Source organism: Ursus maritimus, unplaced genomic scaffold, assembly GCF_017311325.1.
Source record: "Ursus maritimus isolate PB19 unplaced genomic scaffold, ASM1731132v1 scaffold_17, whole genome shotgun sequence".
Classification (NCBI taxonomy): domain Eukaryota; kingdom Metazoa; phylum Chordata; class Mammalia; order Carnivora; family Ursidae; genus Ursus; species Ursus maritimus.
In genome coordinates this window covers 56,915,312-56,937,762 of record NW_024424119.1, presented here as the reverse complement: position 1 = coordinate 56,937,762, position 22,451 = coordinate 56,915,312, and the positions used below count along the sequence as shown (strand labels likewise).

The following is a 22,451-nucleotide window of genomic DNA, read 5'->3' as shown; positions in this document are numbered from 1 at the left end:
CTGCGCTAGGAGCCAAGGAGCGCCCTTGGTGCTGCCCCAGTATCATCTCACTGAATACTCTCACCCGAGCAGGGAAGCCCTGCTCTCCTCTCCATTTTACAGATGGGAAAGCCGAGACTCAGGCCTGTTAACAAGGGGCCGCGCCAGGACGCGGCGAACTAACGCGGAGCCGGAGCCCTGCTCTGAACAGCGTCAGGGAGATGGCGCCAGCCCCACCTTGACTATACTGCTCAGCGGAGCCCCAGCGGTAGAAGGAGGTGTTGCCCGGGGAGAGGTGCAGCGGTTTCCTGTCCGTCTGGGAGCACTGCTCGGACATGAACTCCAGCTGGGTCTTCTCACAGGCCTGGCAGGGAGGAGGCAGAAGACAGGCACAGGAGGGGCCCTGGGATGCTCGGGGCAGGGGACCTAGGACAGGGGCCTTTGCCACTGGAGACCACAAGGCACCCCGCAGTGCGAGGGTCACAATGTGCGTTTGAGCCCAGGTCCTGGCTGCACGTCAGTTCCCTGCTCTGTAAAGCGGGGGAGACAAGAGCCTTTCTCTGCTGATGGGAGAATCCAGGAGAATTTGCAGGGACACAGGGCAGGACCTACCACCCAGCGACAAAGAAGTAAAGAGCACTGCTTGCCTGCTCCTCCCCTGAGCCTGTGCTCCCCGTGAAGACTGTGCCCTCCCGGGCTGGGGAGGCCTAGTGTCTGCCGGGAGAAGGCAGGAGGGAGGGTCTCACCAGGTGCAGGATCTTAGCTCAAGGTCAAAGGAGCCATTCTAGCAGTTCCCACCCGGAATGATGGCCATGATCAAAGCCACGGACAGTAAGGAAGGAGAGGAAGGGAGGATGTGGAGAAACTGGAACCCTTGCACATGGCTGGGGGGAAAGCGAAACAGCTCGGCGGCTGTGCAGGATGGCTTGGAGGTTCCTCAAAGAACCGTACGTAGAAACCACGTGACCCAGTGACTCCTCTCTTAGGTGTACACCCAGAAGAAATAGAAACTGGCACCGAAGTCCACGGACACACGTGTCCACAGCAGCATGATTCACAATAACCAAAAGGTGGAAACGGCTCAAACGTCCATCGGCTGATGAACAGATGACACGTGCTCCATCCGTACGATGGGATGTCATTCAGCCATAAAAAGGAGTGAACTTCTCACTCCTGCTACAATGTGGATGACCCTGAGGACGTGATGGTGAGTGAAAGAAGCCAGTCACGAAAGCCCACCCACCGTGGGATTCCACTTCTCTGAAACAGCCGGGACAGGCAAATCCGGGGAGACAGAAAGCAACTGGTGGTTGCCAGGGGCTGGAGGAGGGGGAGGGGAAGTGACTGCTTATGAGTCTGGGGTTCTACTTTGGGTGATGGAGATGTTTGGAACCTGATAGAGGGGGTGGCTGCACCACTTCGTGAATGTACCAATGCCACTGGATCCCACACTCTAAAACGGTTGGTTCTATATGATGTGAATTTCACCTGCACTTGGACTGAAAGGATGGTGTCAGGGGTGCTGCCGGGGAGGGTGGTGGCACGTGCGGACAGAGGTGTGACACCTGGAGTACGCACTGTGGTCCCAGCGGAAGCAGAGCAGCACCCCCTCACTCTCAAAAGCGCCCTGGTGTGAACCACAAGTTACAGCCGCCCTGATCCTTCGGCTCCCCCAGGGCCCAGCACTGCCAAACTAAGCCTCTCGTCCTGCCCCCGAGAAGCAGGCCTACCTGGGTGTTGCACATCTCGGCCTGGAGGTCAGCACCCACACACGCACGCCCTCCGAAGGCAGGCCTGAAAATGTCCACGAGACACAAAGGGTGACAGGTGACCCCCTGCCCCCCAACCAGGGAATGTGGAACAGGCCCCCCTCCCTGACCTAAAGCACAGGGCGCCCTCCATGTGGTACCTGGGGTTGTTGCACTGCCGCCTCCTGGTGACCACACCCCCTCCGCAGGAGCGGGAGCAAGGACTGGGGGCACCCCAGCTAGACCAGTGCCCGTGCACCACCCCCACGGGGCTCAGCTCTGCCAGGGAGCGGCAGTGACCCTTGGAGCACCACTGCAAGAGAAGGACACACCATCCCACAGCCGGGGCACCCCACACCCATGGGAGCCCCATATCCACAGGGCTCCCCACACACAGGGCACCCACACCCATGCAGGTGTGCACACATGCAGGCACCCCCCCCACCCCCATCCTGCTCAGGAACCAACACTGAATGGGAGAGGGCAAAACCCCAGGCTGTAGGACAGAGAAAGGGTCTGGCCACACTCGGCAGAGAAGAGAAGAAAGGCAGAGGCCCTGAGGTCTGCAGGGTAGAGGAAGACGCTGCCTGGCACGGCCAACGAGAGGGAGTCTGGGTCAGGGAGCTGGGCCCTGCTATCACTACCACTCAAAGACTTTGTCTCCTCTGTGGGGCCGGGGTGACAACACATGCCTGTCTCCAGACCAAGGGAAGGGGGGAAAGAAACTCAACAACAGGGCTCCTTGCTCAGCATGGAGCCTGCTTCTCCCTCTCCCTCTGCCTGCTGCTTGCCCTGCTTGTGCTCTGTCTGTGTCAAACAAATAAAATCTTCTTCGGGGCGCCTGGGTGGCACAGCGGTTAAGCGTCTGCCTTCGGTTCAGGGCGTGATCCCGGCGTTATGGGATCGAGCCCCACATCAGGCTCCTCCGCTAGGAGCCTGCTTCTTCCTCTCCCACTCCCCCTGCTTGTGTTCCCTCTCTCGCTGGCTGTCTCTATCTCTGTCGAACAAATAAATAAAATCTTTAAAAAAAAGAAAAAACCAAATAAAATCTTCTTAAAAAATAGAGAAAGAAACTCAACAATGGTGCGGGAAGGGCGGAGCTCTGGTTCCCCCATCTGCCTGGGCAGAGTCACCAGCAAGCCCCTTGTCAGTTTTCACTGGTCCTGGGAACCTAGAAAACCCGTCCCATCTTCCAGGCCCTGCAGAGAGGCAGGGCAAGTCAGCTGGTGCACGTGACGTGTCTTGCAGCACGGCTCTCCAGACCAGGTGACCAAGAGCCGCTCCAGGGCCCTCTGCCCCAGCTAACCGATCCTCCTGTCCCCCACCCCAGGAATGCAGGCAGCTAGTCTTTGGTGCTCTGCATGGACACGTGCGAGTGCCAGTCTGTGCGTGTGCACCCGCGTGTGCACACAACACACGCACACATGCACGCACACAAACGCACACACTCTACCATCCCTTCATTCCCTGCTCTGACCTTCTGCACGCCGCACTCTGTCCCATCCAGGAGAGGAACGAGGAGGCGGCTACAGCGGCTTTGGTCCAGGGGGTCAGTGTGGCAGGACAGAGCCTGGCACATGTCCTAAGAGGGGAGACAGGTGGCCAGCTCGAGGCCACCACAGCCTGTTGGCTCAGCATCCAGTCTTAATTGTCCCCCCACACCACAGAACACAGTGACACATACACTGTTCCGTGGGCAATGGTGGCCAGGGCAAAAGGGCACAGCACACCTCTCCATAGGACAGGGACAGTGACCAGGGCCCACAGTCATTTTAGGGGCCCACAAATATGTTTTCATTTCTTTTAAAACCAAAAGAAAATGATGATCTTTTCTATCAAAGAAGATGTTCTAATATGTAATGTTAATACATTCGTATTTACAACACTTACACTACATTTATAAAAACACTGATAATAAGTCTTAATATTTTGTATGGAAGAAGGGGCCCACTAAGGCAAAGGTGCCTGGGGTCCATGAAAGTCCTGTGCAGCCCAGGGAGGAAGTCTGTCTTTGGGGTGCCTGCCCCCTTCATCTCCCCTGCCCCTGCCAGCTCACACTCCTGCTATAGGGTTTGGTTTGGAGGTCACTTCCTCCGGGAAGCCCTCCAGGTTCCCATTGGGTTGGAAGCCCTTGGTAACTGCCTATTTAAGTTCCACGTCCAAGGACTCAGGAGCCTGCCAGGGCCGGCTCTCCCTTATTTGCGGGACACAGTCAAAATGAAAACATTGGGCTCTTGTTTAAAAATTAATAATGTTAGGAAGTGACTGACAGCCTGGCACAGCGGGTGCTCACAGGGGGGCATGAGCGGTGCGGGGCCGTTGGGCACAGGTGGAGGGCGCATGGGTTTGGTTGTGGATAAGCGGGCGGCGGGACTCACGAGGTGTTCCCTGGCGAAGGTGCAGGCCACCGCCCTGGCGCCGAAGGCAACGCGGCACTGCTCGTCCGCGCCGTAGAGGAGGCCGGGCTGCGCCTGGGGAGGGTGCCCCGCGGCTCCGGCCTGCTGCTCTGGCGGGTCCCGCATGCAGTGCGCCCGTCCTGTGCTGCGACAAGGCCCCGGCTCAGGCCCCGGTGGACACGGGGTGGGGGCGGGGGAGGATGGGAGTCCTCGGCGCTGCCCGCACCGAGAGCTGGCCCTGTGCGGGGACCGGGCGTAAGCCCGGAACCAGCGCGGAGTACAGGTGGGGCCGGAGCGGAAGCGCGCACGAAGCAGCGGGGAGGAGGGGATGCGGCAGACGGAGGCTGGACTGGGGAGCGGGTGGGATGGAGGGTCCAGGCTAAGGCATGGTGCCTGGAAGGATGGGCGTGTATGGGGCAGAATTGAGGGGTGGGCGCAGAAGCGGGTGGGATGGAAGAGCGGGTGCACGGGAGTAGGAGGGAAGGAGGGAGCCGGCCCAGAGAGATGTGAACGGCCGGCATGCGGAGGGGCAGGTGGAAGGGTGGGTGCAGGGGCGTGGCGGAGGATGGAGTGCCCTGGGGAGGTGCTGGGGGCCCATGGGGAGGGGGGCGGGGGACGCGAGGGGATTGAGAGGGCCGGGCATGGCTGGGGCAGATGGAGGGGTGGGTCTGGGGGGACGAGCAGGGGTGCGCCCCGAGTGCAGATGGGGGCGTGGGGAGGGCTGGGCGGGGTGACGGACGCAGCTACCTCAGCAGGTGCAGCAGCTGCCGGCGGCTGCAGGCGGACCACGAGAGGTCGCCGCCGGCGGGCGCCGAGTCCTGGGACGCCATCACGTGGCCGCTGGGCTCGCAGCCGCTGCCCGGCGCACCGTCGTGCTCCACGCCCAAGCTGTGCGGGGGAGGCAACGCTGAGGGTCCCCTCGCCTACCCACCGCCTCCATCCCCCGCTCCTGTCCAGGCCCGGCCGATCCTGTGATGACCGTGGCAGCAGCGTGGTTTCAGACCCCAGGGGCCTCCTGACCCTGCCACCAGAGAGCCCTGCCTCAGTTTCCCACCCGAGAGAGCACTGGATCAGCCAGGGGGCTCCTGCCTCTTTAGGCTAATAAATATCAAAAGGTTTTAGAAGTGTTGAGGCCAATCTAATCCGCAGTATTATAAATCAGGGTGGATGGGGTCTGGAGGCACCCTGGCGGGGGGCGGCTGCCGGTGATTACTTTCTTGATCTGTGGGCTGCTGGCTCAGAGTGGAAAAATTCATCCACTGCTTGCATCCTAACGTTAATAAAAAAGTCGAGAAGATGTGCAGGCCTTTGGCCATCGTCTCCACTCCCCGTGGAAGACAATGGTTTTCAAAACCTTCTTAAAAACAAAAACAAACAAAAAACAAACAAACAAAACCAACCTTTTCCCTCCGAACAAGACAGATGGAGGTCTTGCAGGGTGGGCATGGGGTGCAGGGGTGGAGGGGTGCAGGTGCAGGAACCAGGGTAAGAGCGGGCCTGTTGTGGGCTGATGTGGGGGGGAGGAGCCCCAGGTTCACTGGGCACCTGGGCCCCTCACAGAGATAGGGGTGTGGGGGATTCCACAGCAGAGCTCAGTGGGGGGGAGGCCNACTTTTTACAGCAAGTGGGTGTTACTTTCATAATGAAAAGACTAAAAACCATAAAGAAAAGAAGTTCCCCACTTTGGGTAAATGACAATAGACAGGAACAAAGATTTGCCTACAGAATGCAGAATGTTCATAACAGGAAAAACTTGGAAACAACCTAAAAAGCCAACAACGGGGGGATTAGTTAAATAAATTACAGTGCATACAAAAAAAATTATAAAAGATCTAGGAAAAAATGTTTGGGATGTATTTATTGTTCCATTAAAAAACAAGGAACAAAACAATATACAATACAATCCCGATTTTGCAATAAAAAATTATGTGTGTGGGTAAGAAATAACTACAACACAAAACGTGAACAGATGTTATCTCTAAGTGGTAGGATCTGGGATAATTTTGACAGCCTACTTTTTCTTTACCTGAATTTCCTGGAAAAATTATTTTCTAATTGCTAAGTTTGTCTTGCTTGTTTTTGGAGGAAAAAAAATTTTTTTAATCGCCTGGTAATCAAGAAGTATCAGATTTCCCAGCCCTTGTGCCCGCCCCACCTCCCAAGCCCACTGGGGCCAAGGGTACAGGTTCATTCCGGCAGACTCTTCCGGGGCCCACCGCCAGCCTCGACGTGACCTCCTGGGAGCCCCGGTCAGCTCCTGGGCCTCAGCTTGGGGACAGGACGCCTACCTGTGCCCAATCTCATGGGCGATGGTGACCCCCAGGTCAAAGCCAGTATCCTCGGTGATGAGGCAGCTCCAGGAGGACGAGCAAGCACCCCCCAGCTGGGTGACCCCCCGAACCTTCCGGTTACCATCAGGTAACTCCAGGTCAAACCTTGGCAAGAGAGAACAGACATCCATCCGGGTGGTGCTGAGGTGTCTCCTGCTGCCAGACCGCCTTTGCAGAGACGGGGTGCAGCTCCCAGGCAGGCTGGCGTGCCCCTGGGGAGCACGGCTACCTGGTGACGTAGAGGACCAGGTCGGCATGCCCGGGATCCATGTCGTCCTCAGGGTTGACCGTCCTGCTCCACTCGCAGACGCTCAGCAGTGACGCCGTGATGTTGGCTGTGATATTCGGGGCATCCTGGGGGGTCAGTAATAGACCCCGTGTTTATGGGCACTGCACCCAACAGGGTGCGGACAGCCACTGGCATCTCAGGCCTCACTGCAGCCCTGTTCCAACGCATGCTACAGATGGGGAGACCCACAGGAAGAGGGAAAGAGAACAGAAGTGGGTTTTCCAGCGACTCTGGGCTCCCAGCTCGGCGCCTACCTCGGGCTGGGTCAGGATGACCAACTTCACCAAATGTACTCGGAACTGAGCCCCCAGGGATGGGTCCCTCAGCAGCTCTGACCCCTGTGGAAGGGCAGGAAAGAGAGATGACTCACGTGGGCTGGCGTGGCCTGACTGGCGGGCTGGGCCCCGGAGAAGATGCGCCATCAACATGGGAGAAGATGCTAGTCCCTGGGCGGGGAGCCAGCCACAGGGACAGGCAACGTGCTCTGGTCCTCCCCTTGCTCAGGGCTCAAGAAGTCCAACCAACACACACACACACACACACACACACACACACACACACACGACCCTGAAACCATGGGACACAAATAATTGTTATTAGTCTAGAACATTCCATTCCAACACTGTTCTCTCTCACCAGATTCACCCTGTCCTTTCTCCATTCTGCCCATCCACCTGAAACACCGTTCTCTGCTTGTTTAACCTTCGCGTCTCCGTAATGCAGCACGAGGGCCTCCCCTCCCTCCACAAGCCCTTTCCTGGGTTCCAGAGAGAAGGTTCCCCCCACAGCCAGCCTCCTGGCTCTCTCTTGGCACACGTGTCGAGATGCCGATCGTGGGGACGCCTGGGTGGCTCAGTTGGTTAACTGTCTGCCTTTGGCTCAGGTCATGATCCTGCGGTCCTGGGATCGATGGGGCTCTCTGCTCAGCAGGGGAGTCTGCTAATCCCTCTCCCTCTGCTCCTGCTCCTGCTCTCTCTCTCACTCACTCTCTCTTTCAAATAAATAAATAAAATCTTAAAAAAAAAAAAAAGATGCCAATCGTGGTTGACTTGTCATGGGGCTGTTGGCACCGACTCGTCCTCGGAATTACACAGGGCACCCATGGGAGCACTCTGCTGTCACTGGCCTCAGCTGGCCTGAGCCTGACACCGAGCTCTGCCACTTTCCTTTCCAGGCTGCTCAGGATCCCGTGAACTGACCCTGGAAGCCCAGGTTTCTTATCTGGAAAATGGAGGGAAAGCCTTCCGTGCTGTTAGCAGACTTAGGAACAAAACAGCTGGCACGAGGTAGGTGTCCTGTCAAGACAGCACCGTCTGGGCAGAAGCCAGGCTGGCATCTACCACCCTCCTGGGTCCTCAGAAGGCACAAACGAGCAGAGGGAGCACGGCTCCATCACCATCATCAGTATATTCGCGGTGGGACCCCCAGTGCTTGAAAACAAGAGCTTTCAAGCCACTCAAAGGAGATGCTGTTCAGAGATGCAGTTCGCCCAGGGCTGCAGGCGGACACCTGAGCGGGCTTACTGTGGCCTGGTGCCAGGTCTGCAAGGGGGCGGGACCACAGGGGTGTGGCCATGGGACCCAGAGGCCCAGAGAACACAAGGGGACAGGGAGGGGGCAGGGAGGGGACCGGTGGCCTGGGGCTCTGAGCCTGGGGGGGACTTTTCTGTGGCCACACCTGAGGCAGGGCACACAGTGGCGCTAAGAACTATACATTCTCTGGAAGCAGCCCGCCCTTCAGGGCCAGCTTACAAGCAGGAGAGCACTCTCCTTGCGGTGTTGTTCCTAACCTCCTGACGCTGTGGAAGCTTCCATGGCAGCCTAGAGCAGTCACTGTGTGTGTGTGTGTGTGTGTGTGTGTGTGTGTGTCACACGTGCGTTCCCTAGTTGCGGGCACGGGGTCTCATGGAGTCTGTTAGATCACCCGTGAGCACTCGGTTGTTGGGACGCCTCTGTCCCTCTGATAACACTCAGTGCGAGTTGTACTCCCACCCCCCCTTCACCCCTAAGCCAAGGAGAGGCCAGCAGCAATGGGGTGCCCACAAGAAGAGGGCCAGCGCTGCTGGCCGAGGTGCCCGTGGAGCAAATGGGCTTCAGGACAGAGGCCAGATTCGAGAGTCCCCCGGAGAGAAGGGACCCAAGTAGCAAGAGGCTGTGGGGTACACTAGGGAGCCAAGAGGGGTCCCAGGACCTCACCCACCTCCATGCCGGCTGAGGGAGCGGAGGAGGAAGCAAAGGGCAGGCCGCACCCCTCCCCACGCCAAGGCCCTGGGGCCCAAGCATGACCCCAGCCTTAGGGTTACACCTGAGTTCAACCCGAGTTCAAAGTACCCGGTAAGCCAGCCCACGCACATTCCACCCCAAGCCCCTGGCATGGGGCGCCGGATCTGGAGGCTCCCAAGTCCCGCGCCTTCTGGCCAGCACCGTCCAAGGGGCCGGCTCCACAAGGGACTCACCATGTTGAGGTTAGTAAGAACGTAGCGCTCAGTGTCCTCCTGGTGAGCCTGGTAGACGTCGGGGCCCACGGCCACCAGCAGCTCCAAGTGCAGGACGCTCCCGGCAGCCCATCTCCGGACTCGAGAGTGAGGAGGACGGCCTGCTGAGGGAGGAGGCAGGGCTGACAGCGAAGGTTCTAGAAAGCAGACGACCTGTGGTTTGGCCACCCACGGCCAGGTCTTTCCTGGGCCGAGAGACCATGTGAGCCCTGTTCCTGCCACTACCCACTACGGGGTTTAGGGAGGCAGGGGTCCTTAGCTTCCTCATGGGGAATGTGGGGACCAGGGGATACCAGCCTCCCAGGTGGGTGAGCACCTCGGGAGCGGGCCTGGGCTGTGCCCACTCTCAACCCCTACCTCTAGCCCTCCAGAAGCTGGCCTCCTGGCTCCTCAGGAGGGTTGAGGGTCCCAAGCTGTCGGAAGTCGCTTTCTGCGGTGGCTGTTAGAACCAGTGGGAGCTAGCCCAAGAGGCTACTGGGTCTTGGATTCCACCCCACCCCGAGGGCCAGATCCCATCAGGGACCAGGCATTCCGGAGCATCTGAAAGGGCCCAGTGGCAATGCAGGGCCCAACGAGGGAGCTATTATGCGGCCTTTTTGTCCTTTGGGTCTCCCCAAAGCCCCAGGCACTGACTCTGCCTCCTTGATGCCCCTCTGGGCACCTGCTGGAGAGCAGAACAGGGTCATTCCAAGATGACAAGGAGAGCCCAAAACCACGCTCTGCCTGCACCTGGATGCAACCCGGAGGATGGACAAGTGGGCCTGGAAGGCAGTGGAGCCAGCTCCAATCCTGGTCATGCCCTGAAGCCGCTGCGTCAGCCCTGACCAGCCACTCTGTCTTTGGGCCTCCGTGTTCCCGTCTATACTAGTAACTAATGCCAGTAAGCGATGTCCTGCCAACAGCGCACGACTGTGAACGTGCTTGGTAAACTACGAAGAGCTGCTCGCAGGCTGGACGTCTACCCGTCCCCCAAGTAGACAGTCGGGGGCATGGCTGATGGCCGGCCACGTGTTCCCCTGGCCCACCTGCTCCCCAGCATCCTGACGAGGATGGTTCAGTCACGGTTGCAGCATTTTGTACGGCCACCTGGGCGTTTCGGGGAGCTGCCCCCCCCAGAGCTGTCCCCAAGGGCAGCTCCACGCTCCCTCTCCCGGGTGCTGTACCTCGCATGACTTCTGGGGCCTCGGGGGCCTTGGGGACAGGCCTGTGGATCAGGTGGGGCTGGGCACGAACCCAGGGAGGCACCAGCTCCTGGTGCTGTCTCCTCACTGGCTGGACGTAAAACCGGTCCGCACCGACAAGGATGTCACCCTCCTAGAGAAGAGAGCAGCCTGGCACACAGCCCACCGGCCCCACTGCACGACAGAGCCTCTCTGGGATGTTACAGCACTGGGCACGGACCTGCCCTGAGCTCTCTGCAACAGCTCCTCTCCAAGTCCAGCATCCCCAAACCCATCCTTGTGGGACAGCTGGGGACCCGAGCCCTTCCGGGGCCATGTCTACAGCTACACCTGCTGCCAGCACCCCCCCACCCCCCACCCACACTCTGGTCCTCCCTCACATCACGGCCTTTGGACCCCAGGCTGTAGGACCTGGGAGAGACACTGGTGGGATCCCACGTGTACAGAAATGGAGGGAGCCTCAAGGGACTAGCTAGGCCCGTGCTAATGGACGGCATGGCAGTGACCAGACTGACCCGGAGTGGCATGTGTCCCAGCCCATGCTGGGCTGCCCAACACAGCAACCAGGGAGGGGTGTAATGACATAAGTGGCTCTGTCTTGATGGATGCGTTGTGACAAATTTACATGGCCACCTGACAACCCAAGACACCTCATCATTTCTCAGTTAAAGACCCTGAGATCCAATCGAGTGTCCAGTCCGAGGTTGTCAGGATTAAGTGACAGAGCTGGAATGTGAACTCAAAGGACTGACTGCAAAGCCCTGGTTCTTTCCATTTCTTGGTCCCCTGGATTTGCACCTGGCTCTGCCGCCTGCTAGCTGGGAGGCCTGGGGGAGCTCAGCCAGCTTTTCTAGCCTCTGTGGAACATGCCTTCATGGGGCCTGGCATGCGGCAAAGATCCGGTGTGCTGTCCTCCCGCACACCTGGCTGGGCGGAAGAGGGCCGGGCTCCCACTCACCAAGTGGCCCGAGCAGTAAGTGACTCTGGCCACGGCACCCAGGGGCAGCAGGGGGCGGCCTCCCGAGAAGCAGAGATGGGGCGGCCATCTCAGTAGCCGCAGGGAGGCGTTCAGCACGTGCTCGCTGGTGAAGGAGGCCGTAAGGAGGCTCTGCTCCGGCGGGAAGGAGACGGTGAAGAGCTGGCCCCAGGCGTGCAGGGAGCAGCTTGGGGCCCTGCAGGGAGGCCCCCCGGGCCCATCTTCACAGATGCAGCTGAGAGGGGCCACATCGAATGGAGGCACTGCAGGAGACAGGAGGCTGCCTCGCTCAGCCATGCTCAGCCCTCCGGTCTTCCTGCCCGGGAGAGGAGGCCCCAATTTGTTCCCTTTGGTGTGGGGACGCATGCTGGCCTGGAACCCCGGAGGGGGTGGGGTGGGAGCCTGGGTTCAAATTCAGCTCTTTCCAGCTTGCAAGGGGGTGGACTTCAAGTTGCCTCTCCCATCTGGGCCTCACCCCTGAAGCAGACCAGCACTCGGCACACTAGCCTCACCCCACGACAGGGCTTTACGAGGGGTGGCGTGAACCCCAAAAGACAGAGCACATTCAAGCACAGCTTCTGGGACCTCTAGGAAAGGCAGGCGCCCAAGGCCATCCTCACCATCCTCTTCCACCCATCTGCCTCACCCCTAAGGAGCCCCTGGAGGGCTTAGAGACCCCAGGCCCCAGCAGGGGCAGAGCTCCAGGGACCTGGGGCCCCATACACAAGTTTCCGGTCCACATCCCCACCCCCAGGCGACCCCAGGCAGGGCTCGGTGTGCATCTGACCCAGGCCGCAGAGAATTCAGTCCCAAGTGGGATATCCTTTTTATCTCTCCACCCTGACCGCTAGGCCACCCTGCCTCTGGGACCCAGCAGCCTTTAGATCAATGGCCCAACTCGGAAAGGGGGCTGGCAGCCCAGAGAAGTCCACAGACGTGGCCGAGAGCGACAGGAAGGCTCTGGCTGGAACTTGAGCCAGTGCCTATCTTGTTTCTCACAGAAAAGATAAATATTTCCATCCGTGACCAGAAACCACAAGAGCTCCTACAGCTTCCCCAGCCCCAGGGAGGCCCCGGGGCAAAAGGGACCAGCTAATTAGTAACCATTCCCTCGAGATACTGAGCAGGCGCCTGGGGTCAGAACCCCAGCTTGGTCCAGAACACCCAGACCACTTTCATGGACTTGGCAGAAGTCCAGAGTTAATTAACAGAAATGATGGCAGCTTCTTGGACCTCCTCCCAGCAGAGCCCAGACTCTGAGGATGTGCCCCTCAGGCTCTGAGGAACTCCCCCTGCTAAGAAGACTCCAGGACAAGTACCTTTTAAAGTAGCTTCAGGGCCAAAATAAGAAGTCACTTCCTCTGGCGCCAAAGCCTGAAGAAATTCCTGCAAGACAGAAAGGACAAGGGAGAAGAGAAGAGGGAGAGGGAGAGGGGGTGGCAGAGGGGCAAGGCAAGGGGGAGGGGAAATCGAGGTGGGGGTGGGGGAGGACGACACAGTACTGAGAAGCCCATTGCTTCCACAGCGAGCACACTCCATCCCCGAAACCCTAGGCTCAGATCTGCTCCCCCCACCCAGTGCAAACCCTAAAGCTGAAAGAACACCCCCACTCTCCCCAAAGGCTGTTTGGGCAGTTCCCTCTCTCCCCAGGGCACCCTCCTTCAGCACCCAGAAGAACTCAGACTCCCGGCCCCAGGGCTCCCCAAACACGTCTGCACCTGCAGACTCACCCACCTGCTGGAAATCGGAGAGACCCCAGCAGCCCAGGAGAAAGAAGGCCGAAGTGAGAATTGCCCCCACACCTCTCCCCCAAGGGTGAGGCTGCCTCATCCTCAGGAAAACCAGCCTGTAGCAGAGGAAGAGAGCCTTGTGACTGGATATCTGGCCAGTGTGGAATGTGGTAGACCCTGGTGGGTGGGAAGATGGGGCTGTGTTTACTCTTGGGAGCTTCCTCTCAGGGCAGGGGCCATGGGAGTGGGCAGCCTGCACACTCTTGCACGAGGCGGGTCCTCGGTCCAGAGCACCGGATCCTACACCCTGGGATGGAGCTGTGCCAAGCAGCACAATCAGGAGGAGGGAGCACTGGACCGGGAGTCTTACAGATGTGGATTCAGGGGTGATTCTACAACAAAGGCTGGGTTCCTCTCCCCTGACTGATAAAAGGCTGTGCATTCCAGCCCCCAACCTTCTCTCCTCTACTGACACCCCATAATCTGTCCCGCTCTCCACTCCTCATTCCCTTTGTCAAGCTAAAATCGTCGGGAGGCAGTCATTACACAAGCTCATCTATCTGGGATCGAAGAATTGCAATTCAGGGCACAGAGATTTGGGTCACAATCCAAATAACGCCCCACTCGGGAACAAAAGTCACAAGCATTCACAGCAAAAACAGGCCATTGCTTACGTTGCTTACAGAGAATTTTTGATTGGTGTTGGCAACAGAAAGGGAATCTTTGTAATATAAATCTGGACTGAGGCTATCAGTAAGCAGTCCTTCACTGTAGGAGGGCTGCAAGTGTTCAGGCTAGGTCCCTGGAATATTCGCACTCTGGCCTAGTTCAAAAATTCACTGTTCCACCGGTGACGATGGGGAGGACGTGTGCGAGGCCCATCTCCTTAATGGACTCCTGGCTCCATTTTATTTATTTATTTTTTTAAAGATCTTATTTATTTATTTGACAGAGATAGAGACAGCCAGCGAGAGAGGGAACACAAGCAGGGGGAGTGGGAGAGGAAGAAGCAGGCTCATAGTGGAGGAGCCTGATGTGGGGCTCGATCCCAGAACGCCGGGATCACGCCCTGAGCCGAAGGCAGACGCTTAACCGCTGTGCCACCCAGGCGCCCCATCCTGGCTCCATTTTAAAACCCCTTGACATAAGTGACCCTGTTTCACTTCACCCTCCTCACCTAGTGCAGACCCCAGGCCCCCCACTATCCTCACATCTCACAGACATTCCTCTGCTTCACCCCCTCCCTCTCTGCTACTGACTATTCTGTGTCTGCCCCCCACGGACTGTCACGGAACCAGGTGAGGTGGCACCACGCCGCCCTCAGCATCACAGACCACCAGGCAGCCCTTCCACTTTCTGGAAGATTCTCGGTCACACTCTCCAAAGCACTATTTCTGGCTCCCTCACACCTTCAGGACCCCACCCCCAACTCAGCTGACAGCTAGCAGGGGGACTGTGCAGGTCCCCTGCCTCCGTGTCCTCTGTTATCCCAGAGGCTGCACCGACATTCCATCCTGGGTGGTTGGCTTTCCTTTCCCAGGTCTGATCTGGGTGATTGCCTGAGGCTCTCCCCGCCCATCCCATCAAAGAGGCATTTCCCCCTTTACCTTTCCCAGGTACACCAACCCAATTCACGCTGTGGCGCTCCTGACTATCTCTGTGACTGCTCCCGGGAGACCCAGAAAGACACATCGCCCCCTAATCCAAGCTCATCACTGCTGGCCTGGGCATGGGTGATGGGCTCCCACCTGGCCTCCCCGCTCTCGAGTGCGCCCTCCCTGTCCCATTTCTCGTAGAATGTCAGTGACCTTTAAGAACTCAAGTCAGACTGCGTCACCCCCCAGCTTTAAAGCAGTCGATGGCTTCCCCTGCCCTTAGAGTAAAATGTCCACACCCCTACCTGCAGCCTCTGAGGCTCCGTAATCACAGATTAGACGGGCCCTGCTGTTCCTCTGCCTGCGTCCCTAAGCCTCTCGCTTGGCACACAGAGCCTCCGCTGCACCAGCCCGCTGCCCCATTAGGGCTGCCGCGTCAAGGGCTTTGCTGCCTTTCCCTTTGAGCCCTGGTTTTCCCTTCAAGGTTCCGCTCTCACGTCACCTGCTCAAAGAGGCCCTCCCTTATGACCCGATCTAAGTGGCCCCCAGGTAGGGTTGCCACATTCAGAAGATAAAAATCAGGACACTCAGTTAAATTTCAATTTTGGATTCACACGCATACTTTTTGCTTTAGTCTATGCCCCCAATATTGCAACTACTGCATCACGCATGATTATACTAAAAATTATTCTTTATCGGAAATTCCCACTTCTCGGGGCATCCTGCAGATTGTCTGGTAACCGCCCCGGGTCAATCTCTTCCCAGCATCTCTGTTATCACCTTCATGGCAGTTACTGGTGCCCAAAATTACCTGGTGGGTTTGCGAGCTGTTTCCCTGAAAGCCCCCCACCGCCGCACGCTCACGCACAGACTCGCACCCTGCGTGACGAAGTGGACGCTTTCCGGGAGCCGAGGCTCATCCGCGGAGTTAATCCAGGCACCGAGGGGCCAGGCAAAGGGGTGCTGATTTATTGTCGCCGCTGTTGCGTAAAATAATACACAGCGTTGTTACAATGCTTCCTCATTGCTATCGGCTGTGGCTCAAGCGCCTCTGCAGCCCCGGGGCGCCGGGGTCGTCCTTCCGTCCCCGGGCCTCAGTTTCCCCACTCGGAGAGGGAGGAGGGGCGGAGCCCGGGCCGCCCGGCGGGAGGGGGCGTGGCCCCGGCCCCGCGAGCCTTTCTCTCCGCCCCCCGCCCTGCCGCCCAGCGCCCCCTCGCGGCCGCCGGCACCCCTGCGCTCGGCCGTCACAGTCGCGGTGCTACACCGACGGCGGCCCCCCTGTTCCCTTCCGGCGTCCTGGTTTCTCATCCCCGTCCCGGCTCTCGGAAGATCCTGGGCTTTTCCGAACCCCACCCTCGGTCACGGGGCCCGACGCCGCTCGCTGGGGCGGTGACCCTTCTCCCAGGCGGGCGGAGAGCCTCGCCTTGACCCGGGCCGTGCGGAACCAGGGGCGAAGGCTCGGTTTCCAGCACTTCCGGGGACGAGGGCGCACGTGCCGAGGCGCGCGCGGGGTCGCTTCCGGGGTGCGGGAGGCGGGTGTCCCCGGAGTGGGGGAATCGGGGGCTGGTCTGGGCCTGCGCGCGGTGGGCAGAGCCCGGCTCCGGGCCCGGGCAGCGGGGCTCTGGTCGCGCGCTAGTGTCGGGCCCCAGGGACCCCGGACGGCGGCGGCTGGATGGGCAAGGCGCAGACTCCCAGGCGCGTCCCGGGTGACCCCCTGGCTGCGCCGGAGCTTGGCAAGAAGCCACCTCGGAAGAAAAGCAGAAAAAAGAGATTCTGGGAAAGCAAAAGGCGAGAAACAAGCAAGAAACCGGGAGGCGGCCCGAGCGTCGTCGTGGTGCGGCCTCCAAAGGCGCCAGAGGACTTCTCCCAAAACTGGAGGGCGCTGCAGGAGGTAAGACTGGCGGGGCCGCGTGGACGGAGGACGGGGGAGAGACGCGTGGGGCCCTGGCGGCAGCCGTGCAGGCACACCTTCCGCAGGCAGATCGGCTTGTTGGGTTAGACCGCAAGCCCTCGGGCTTGCAAGCAGCAGGACGTTGGTCGGGAGGATTCCAGCAATATCTAGCGCCTTCGAGTACTAGTTGATGGCAGCCGCCCCAGGTGCCCAGCTCTCGAAACGTGCAGACTCGCCACCTCATCTCTGTGCGTGTTTTTGTTTCACCCCCCGACCAACACCTTGCGGTAGACCCCGGTAACATCTCGGGTTTACAGACGAGTAAGGGGGCTCTAGAAAAGTTGGAGAAGAGGTCCAGGCGAGCAGAACCGGGTCCCACACCGGAGTCCCTGCCCTGAACGCGGGGTGGCGCCCTGCTGCCTTTCTCGGTATCCGGGTCAGTACTGCGTGGATGTTCCTCTCTGCCCCTTGCTGTTCCCTGTAGTTCAGTTGTAATTCTCTACACGTGCCTTGGAGTTAGCAGCTGTGGTCGTCGCTGTTTTCCAAGTGAGGAATCGGAGGCACAGAGCTTGTGGAATTGGGCCCAGAGTCACACAGCTCGTAAAAACGTGGCAGACGGGGGTGCGGATTCACATTTCGGGCGCCAGTATGTGTTCTTTGCTACTACTGACCTTTAGAGCCTTCCATGGTTTTCTGGACTCTGTTCCAGAGCCTCCAGGTGAGCAAGACAGACAACAGAGAAAAGCTTCTGGAGCCTCTCAGCACGGCCGGTGTCTTAGGATGGGAGGCCCCAACCACCTGTCTCAAGGGACAGGACTGATGAGGTCCCTTCGGGAAACCCCAGGGTTCTGTACGATTTGTTGAGTTGTGACTCTGCCTCTTTCTCTTTCTCTCAAGGAAGCAAAGCAAGAGTGAGTGAGTAGGAAGGGTGGTTATTATGGGGAAAACCTTGTGTTTTCTCTACTTCATTCGAGAAAACAAATCTTTCTGTTCAAATGTTGTGGGAACAAGTAAGGAGAAACCCAGGTCCTCGTGTCTGGGCTCATTGCCCCATAACCAGGCTCTTCACTGAGGCTGAGAACAGCCGTGCTGGGGACCGGAGCACCAGGGGAAGGTTGGACTAGAAGAACGCCGAGAGCCCTTCTTGTACGACAGAAACATGGCCACTGGCGGCTCTTGAGCCTTCTTCAGTTTGACAGACACTCTCCGTCGCTCTTCTGAGACCCACACAGCAGTAGCAAACCAAGAGATCTTGTGAAGGACGTGGTTTCCATGCTGCAGCTCCTTGGCCCAATCTGTGGGCGAAGTAACTGTAAATGAACTGTAAATGGGAAAACAGGTTGCTTATCATCTCCTGGGGCTCCGAGTGAAGTAGTGTCTGTTCAGTCATTCAATAGGTACTTAAGGTGGAAAACACAGTTGGAAGTTTTGTAGGAATGAGGATGCAGGTGTCAAATCGTGCATTGTACTCAGATAAACAGAGAAGCGCATTTCGCCACAAGTGACTTCAGATGGGCCTGAAAAAGGGCTTTTCCCACACCGTTTGAAACTGATTCTCAGTGATGTGGGTAGCAGACGTACATAGGTGTGATCTATGTACGGGTACATATAGCACACACATAAGTGTTTTCAGTCCCTTGTGTGTGATTTCCAAATTCAAATGTGTCGTGTATTTTATTTTGGGTTCTATTAGCTCCTGAAACAAAAAGCACAGGCCCCGGAAAAGCCTCTTGTCTCTCAGACGGATTCCAAAAAGCAGCCCAAGATTATGCCACAAAAGAGAAAAGCGATCCCAAATACAGCACAGAGAAGTGAGATGGGGACGGAGACCACAGACCCCGAGGCCGGCGGCAGCACTCTTCCTTCACAGTCTCCAAGGCCCAGGAAGGTGCCGGCACCTCCCCCAGAGGCCAATGGAGCAGAGCACAATGAGAAGGGAGCCAAGAAAAGGACAAACGGTGACATTTCTCCCGAAGGAGGAGACATCAAGCATAAGAAGCGGAAAGCTAAGGACGTGACTACGGCCTTGCCTCCGGCCCTGCCCACCGAGTAAGTACAGGTGGCATCTGCCCGCGCCAAAGCTCTGGCGGCCCCCATCAGCTCAGCTCTGAGAACAGAGTCCCAGCAACTGCGGCCTGGCTCCTCCAGGAGGCCCTCCAGCACCTTACCCCGCTGCTGTTTCTTGGCTTATTGTTTCCCCCCGGGGTGGAGGCATAATGAGGGCGAGGCCTGTTAGGTAACTGTCCTATCTCCAGCGCCTAAAGCAGAGCTTGGCCCTCAGTAGACCTCCAGTAAAGATTTGTGGGATGAACGCATGCCAGAGCCAGAAAGGCCCAGGTTTGAGACCAGTTCCTGCGTCTGGCGAGTCGGGTGCTCTGGCGGCAAGCTCCTGACACCCCCCACGCCTCAGTGTGGTCATCTGTGGTGGGGGGGGGGGTTGTGAGATGCAGTGTGCCAGCTCAGCACCGGGTGATTACTCAATAGACCCCATGGGGTCCCTCACGCAGGGGTGCGGGGGTCACTCACACAGGGAGGTCAGGAGCCCGTGGCTGCCTCTGAGTGGCTCAGCTGGAGGTGGCACATTTGTAAGTCGGGCTGGTGGCGAGTCGCCTGGGTGGCTGAAGGTTCCAGGAGAGAGTGGTTTGAGTGCCTGCTGTGTGTCCCTGTGCCAGGGACGCCCTCTGGAAAAGGAGCGGGCATGACAGGCCCTCCCACTTGAGGCGGGTAGTCAAGCAGGAGAGATGGCCAGACTGAAATTATTCCAGTGATCTGTGAATGTGGTCAGGATAAACCCAAGGAGGGAGAAGCTTGTGGAGCAAATGGCCAGAGGAGCGTGTCCCCTCGTGGGGTCAGGAAGAGATTTCTAAGGAGATGACATTCAGCTGAGCCCAAAAGACAGCATTCGCCAGGCAGGAACGCACACCCTCGCGTGGGATCTGAGTTTGAGGCCTCGGTGTGAAGACCTAGAGGTCGCTCCAGCTGGGGAGGCTTGGCGTAGGGGGTGGTCTGGTTCCATTTCATTTTTCTAAACGTTCAGTGATGAGCCTACTACTTCCTCAATTTAGAACTAAGCGTTGGTAGTCGTTACACCTGGTTTTTACATTTATATTTTATGTTGTGTTTATCTGCCGTTCTTAAGTTTGGGGTAAAGAGCCTGTCTTGTAACGAAGCAGAAAAGTGGTAGAGCACGCTTGGCAATCCGCGGAAGTAGCCGGGCCCCCCGCTGTACCAGCGCCTCCGCTGACCAGCGCTCGGCCTGTTCTCTCTGCCCTTCTAGAGAAGACATCTGGTTTGATGACGTGGACCCGGCGGACATCGAGGCGGCCCTGGGCCCCGAGGCAGCCAGGATAGTAAGAAAGCAGCTGGGGCAGAGTGCAAGCACCATCACGCTGGTGAAGGAGCAGGCCTTCGGCGGGTACGCAGGGCCAGGGCCGCGGGCGGCGCTCAGCCCGGGGGGGGGTGGGGCGAGGGTTTCGGGAGGCAGCTCCGTCCCTCTCCCCTAGTTGAACCCTAGTTGAATCAGGCAGGTGCCACCCCATCCCGCGAGGAGCCTGAGCGTGGGGAGCTTGTTCCACGAGCCGTGGTGATGGGCGGAGAGCTTTAGGTGCCGATAGTTGGCTCCTGCTGTGTTGATCAAACTGGAACCTTTGGCTCCCTTCAGCCTGACGAGAGCCTTAGCCATGGATTGTGAGATGGTGGGCGTGGGCCCCAAGGGGGAAGAGAGCGTCGTCGCCCGAGTGTCCATTGTGAACCAGTATGGGAAGTGTGTTTATGACAAGTACGTCAAGCCCACCCAGCCGGTGACGGACTACAGGACGGCGGTCAGCGGGATACGGCCAGAGAACCTCAAGCAGGGTGGGTCCTCCCGGCTGATGAGCACAGAGGAAAGCGATGCCTGGGTCCCTTCTCTCTTTTTCTTTTTTTATGATTAGCATTTTTTATTAAGTAACCTCTACACCCACCGTGGAGCTCAAACTCACCACCCCGAGACCGAGTTGCACGCTCCACGGACTGAGCCCGCCAGCAGCTCCACTCTTTCTCCCTTTTGTCGCTTTTCTGTTTGGAGCACTTGTCACAGCAAGAGTCCTGACAGTCTTACCTCGCTTGGGGTGACTGTTTTCGGAGGCCTCTCAGGCACATTTGTGTCCCCACCTGTGTGTCACCCGGAAAGTGGGTGCCAGTGTAGGGTCAGGAGGGGCTGTGGACAGATTGTAGGGCCTCGTCTTTGTGAGGATTTCGGGAAGCCATGGGAAGGTCTGAACGGTGAGAGCCTGGCTCAGGTTCTGGCAGGTTCTTTCTGGCTGTGGTGTTGAGAAGAGACTCTGGGCCCATGAGTGTGAAAACAGGAAGAGGGGGCATGTGCTGGTGGTGACNGGGGGGGGGGAATGGCCCAAACCCAGGTGCATCCTGAAGGGGAGTCTGTAGGGATTTCTGGTGGGTTGGCCCCATGGGAGGAAGAACAGAAGGGCCCCCGGGGCGACTCTGAGTTAGGGACCTGGAGAGGTCCTGGAAGCTCTTGGGATCAAGGCCACACTGCTCCTTCCCGGCCCACAGGGTCTCCTTTCTCTGCGCCCCTCAGGTTCTCTCTGCACACCCAACCAACAAGCGGTGCCCTGGCCTGACCAGCCCCTCAGTTTTAGGCTCTGACAGGTCCTGCACAGGGTGGGCTGGCCCTGGTCTAACCTCCTCTGTCGGGGGGCAGGCGGAGTCACGGGGTGCAAGCACGGTGACCTGACCCTTCCCTTGGCGGGAGGGGGTGGGGGTGCCCCCGGGGGCATCGGCTGGGAGAGCAGGCCGCGCTGCCTCTGGGCCCGGGCCTGGAGCAGCCCTCCTCGCCGTCTGTGGCAAAGCACCGTTCCTGTTTAATTTCCAGTCGGAAAGCACGAAATTCCAGCCTGGTTCCTACAAGAGTCAGCAGTTAGAATGCCTGTCGGGCAGCTGCGAGCGCTCCTGAAAGCCCCTCTCACGGTTGTGGCGGAGCTGGTGTGGGGGGCTCACCCGCGCGACACACGGCGCTCAAAACCGCTTCTTCGGTCTGCTTGTCAGGAGAAAAATTGGAAGTCGTGCAGAAGGAAGTGGCTGACATGCTGAAGGGCCGGGTCCTGGTCGGACACGCGCTGCACAATGACCTGAAGGTACCTCTGCCTGACACCTGCTGGCGCACCCGCACGCCGCCCAGGGCCTTCCGGGGTTTGCATCTCAGCCTTCGTCACAGTACTCGATGCCGGTTACCGAGTTCTGCCCGTGGCCTGGGAGGAGTGCTAGAAGTTCCTCGGTTCTCCAGAAGGCACCTGAAGCCTTCATGCTCCTTTTATAGGCGCTAGAAGCGAGGCGCTGTGAGTTAGGTGACGTGCCCGCTGCGTCCACGTGGCAGAGCTGGGTGCCAGCCTGGACCTGGTGCCAGGCCCCTTGCCCACTGCTCTGGCACATTCCACGTACACAGAGCCAGGCAGCTGCCTCTATTGTCCACCCAGCTGGCCAGGGCCTAGTGCTCCTGTGAGGTCAGAGCCGCCATCTGTGGGGAAGCGGCCCCTGCGGCCGCCAGACCCTCTAGGGGTCCTCTTGTCTCCCTCATGGTGGGCAAGCTCCAGGGGCCACTTCTGGTGCTCTAGAGGCTGTGGCCTTCAGCCTCTGCTCCTTGAGGGTCTCTGCTGTGGGCAGAACTGAGCTGCCTGTTCCGATGAAAGCGCGTGGCAGGCGGAGTGGGAGATTGTCCTTCCTGGGCGTGGGGCTTCTCAAATAGTGTGCCGTGGAACCCCGGGGTTTGCATATGTTTCAGGCACTCCTAAATGTCGGTCTTCGTTGCCTTTTGAAATTTTGAACTATTGAGACTGACAGCGGG

General features: G+C 58.6%; 2 protein-coding genes across 2 annotated transcripts in view; one reads left to right on the top strand and one right to left on the bottom strand.

Moving 5' to 3' along the window:
- The window catches only part of ADAMTS13 (ADAM metallopeptidase with thrombospondin type 1 motif 13), a 29,624-nt gene extending 16,401 nt beyond the window's left edge, over positions 1-13,223 (bottom strand). Inside the window, exons 1-14 of the mRNA XM_040632150.1 lie at positions 13,128-13,223; positions 12,713-12,779; positions 11,376-11,656; positions 10,400-10,550; positions 9,198-9,373; positions 6,997-7,080; positions 6,683-6,807; positions 6,412-6,558; positions 4,871-5,011; positions 4,106-4,268; positions 3,205-3,309; positions 1,889-2,040; positions 1,710-1,773; positions 217-343 (exon numbers count right to left, since the gene is read on the bottom strand). Of these exons, the coding sequence (XP_040488084.1) occupies positions 217-343; positions 1,710-1,773; positions 1,889-2,040; positions 3,205-3,309; positions 4,106-4,268; positions 4,871-5,011; positions 6,412-6,558; positions 6,683-6,807; positions 6,997-7,080; positions 9,198-9,373; positions 10,400-10,550; positions 11,376-11,656; positions 12,713-12,779; positions 13,128-13,223 (1,879 nt within the window). The remainder of the gene's footprint in view (positions 1-216; positions 344-1,709; positions 1,774-1,888; positions 2,041-3,204; positions 3,310-4,105; positions 4,269-4,870; positions 5,012-6,411; positions 6,559-6,682; positions 6,808-6,996; positions 7,081-9,197; positions 9,374-10,399; positions 10,551-11,375; positions 11,657-12,712; positions 12,780-13,127) is intronic.
- A 2,992-nt stretch (positions 13,224-16,215) lies between these two features.
- Positions 16,216-22,451, top strand: part of REXO4 (REX4 homolog, 3'-5' exonuclease) — a 10,381-nt gene continuing 4,145 nt past the window's right edge. Inside the window, exons 1-5 of the mRNA XM_040632147.1 lie at positions 16,216-16,609; positions 18,303-18,658; positions 19,887-20,024; positions 20,271-20,464; positions 21,656-21,744. Coding sequence (XP_040488081.1) covers positions 16,391-16,609; positions 18,303-18,658; positions 19,887-20,024; positions 20,271-20,464; positions 21,656-21,744 — 996 coding nt within the window. The 5' untranslated portion in view covers positions 16,216-16,390. The remainder of the gene's footprint in view (positions 16,610-18,302; positions 18,659-19,886; positions 20,025-20,270; positions 20,465-21,655; positions 21,745-22,451) is intronic.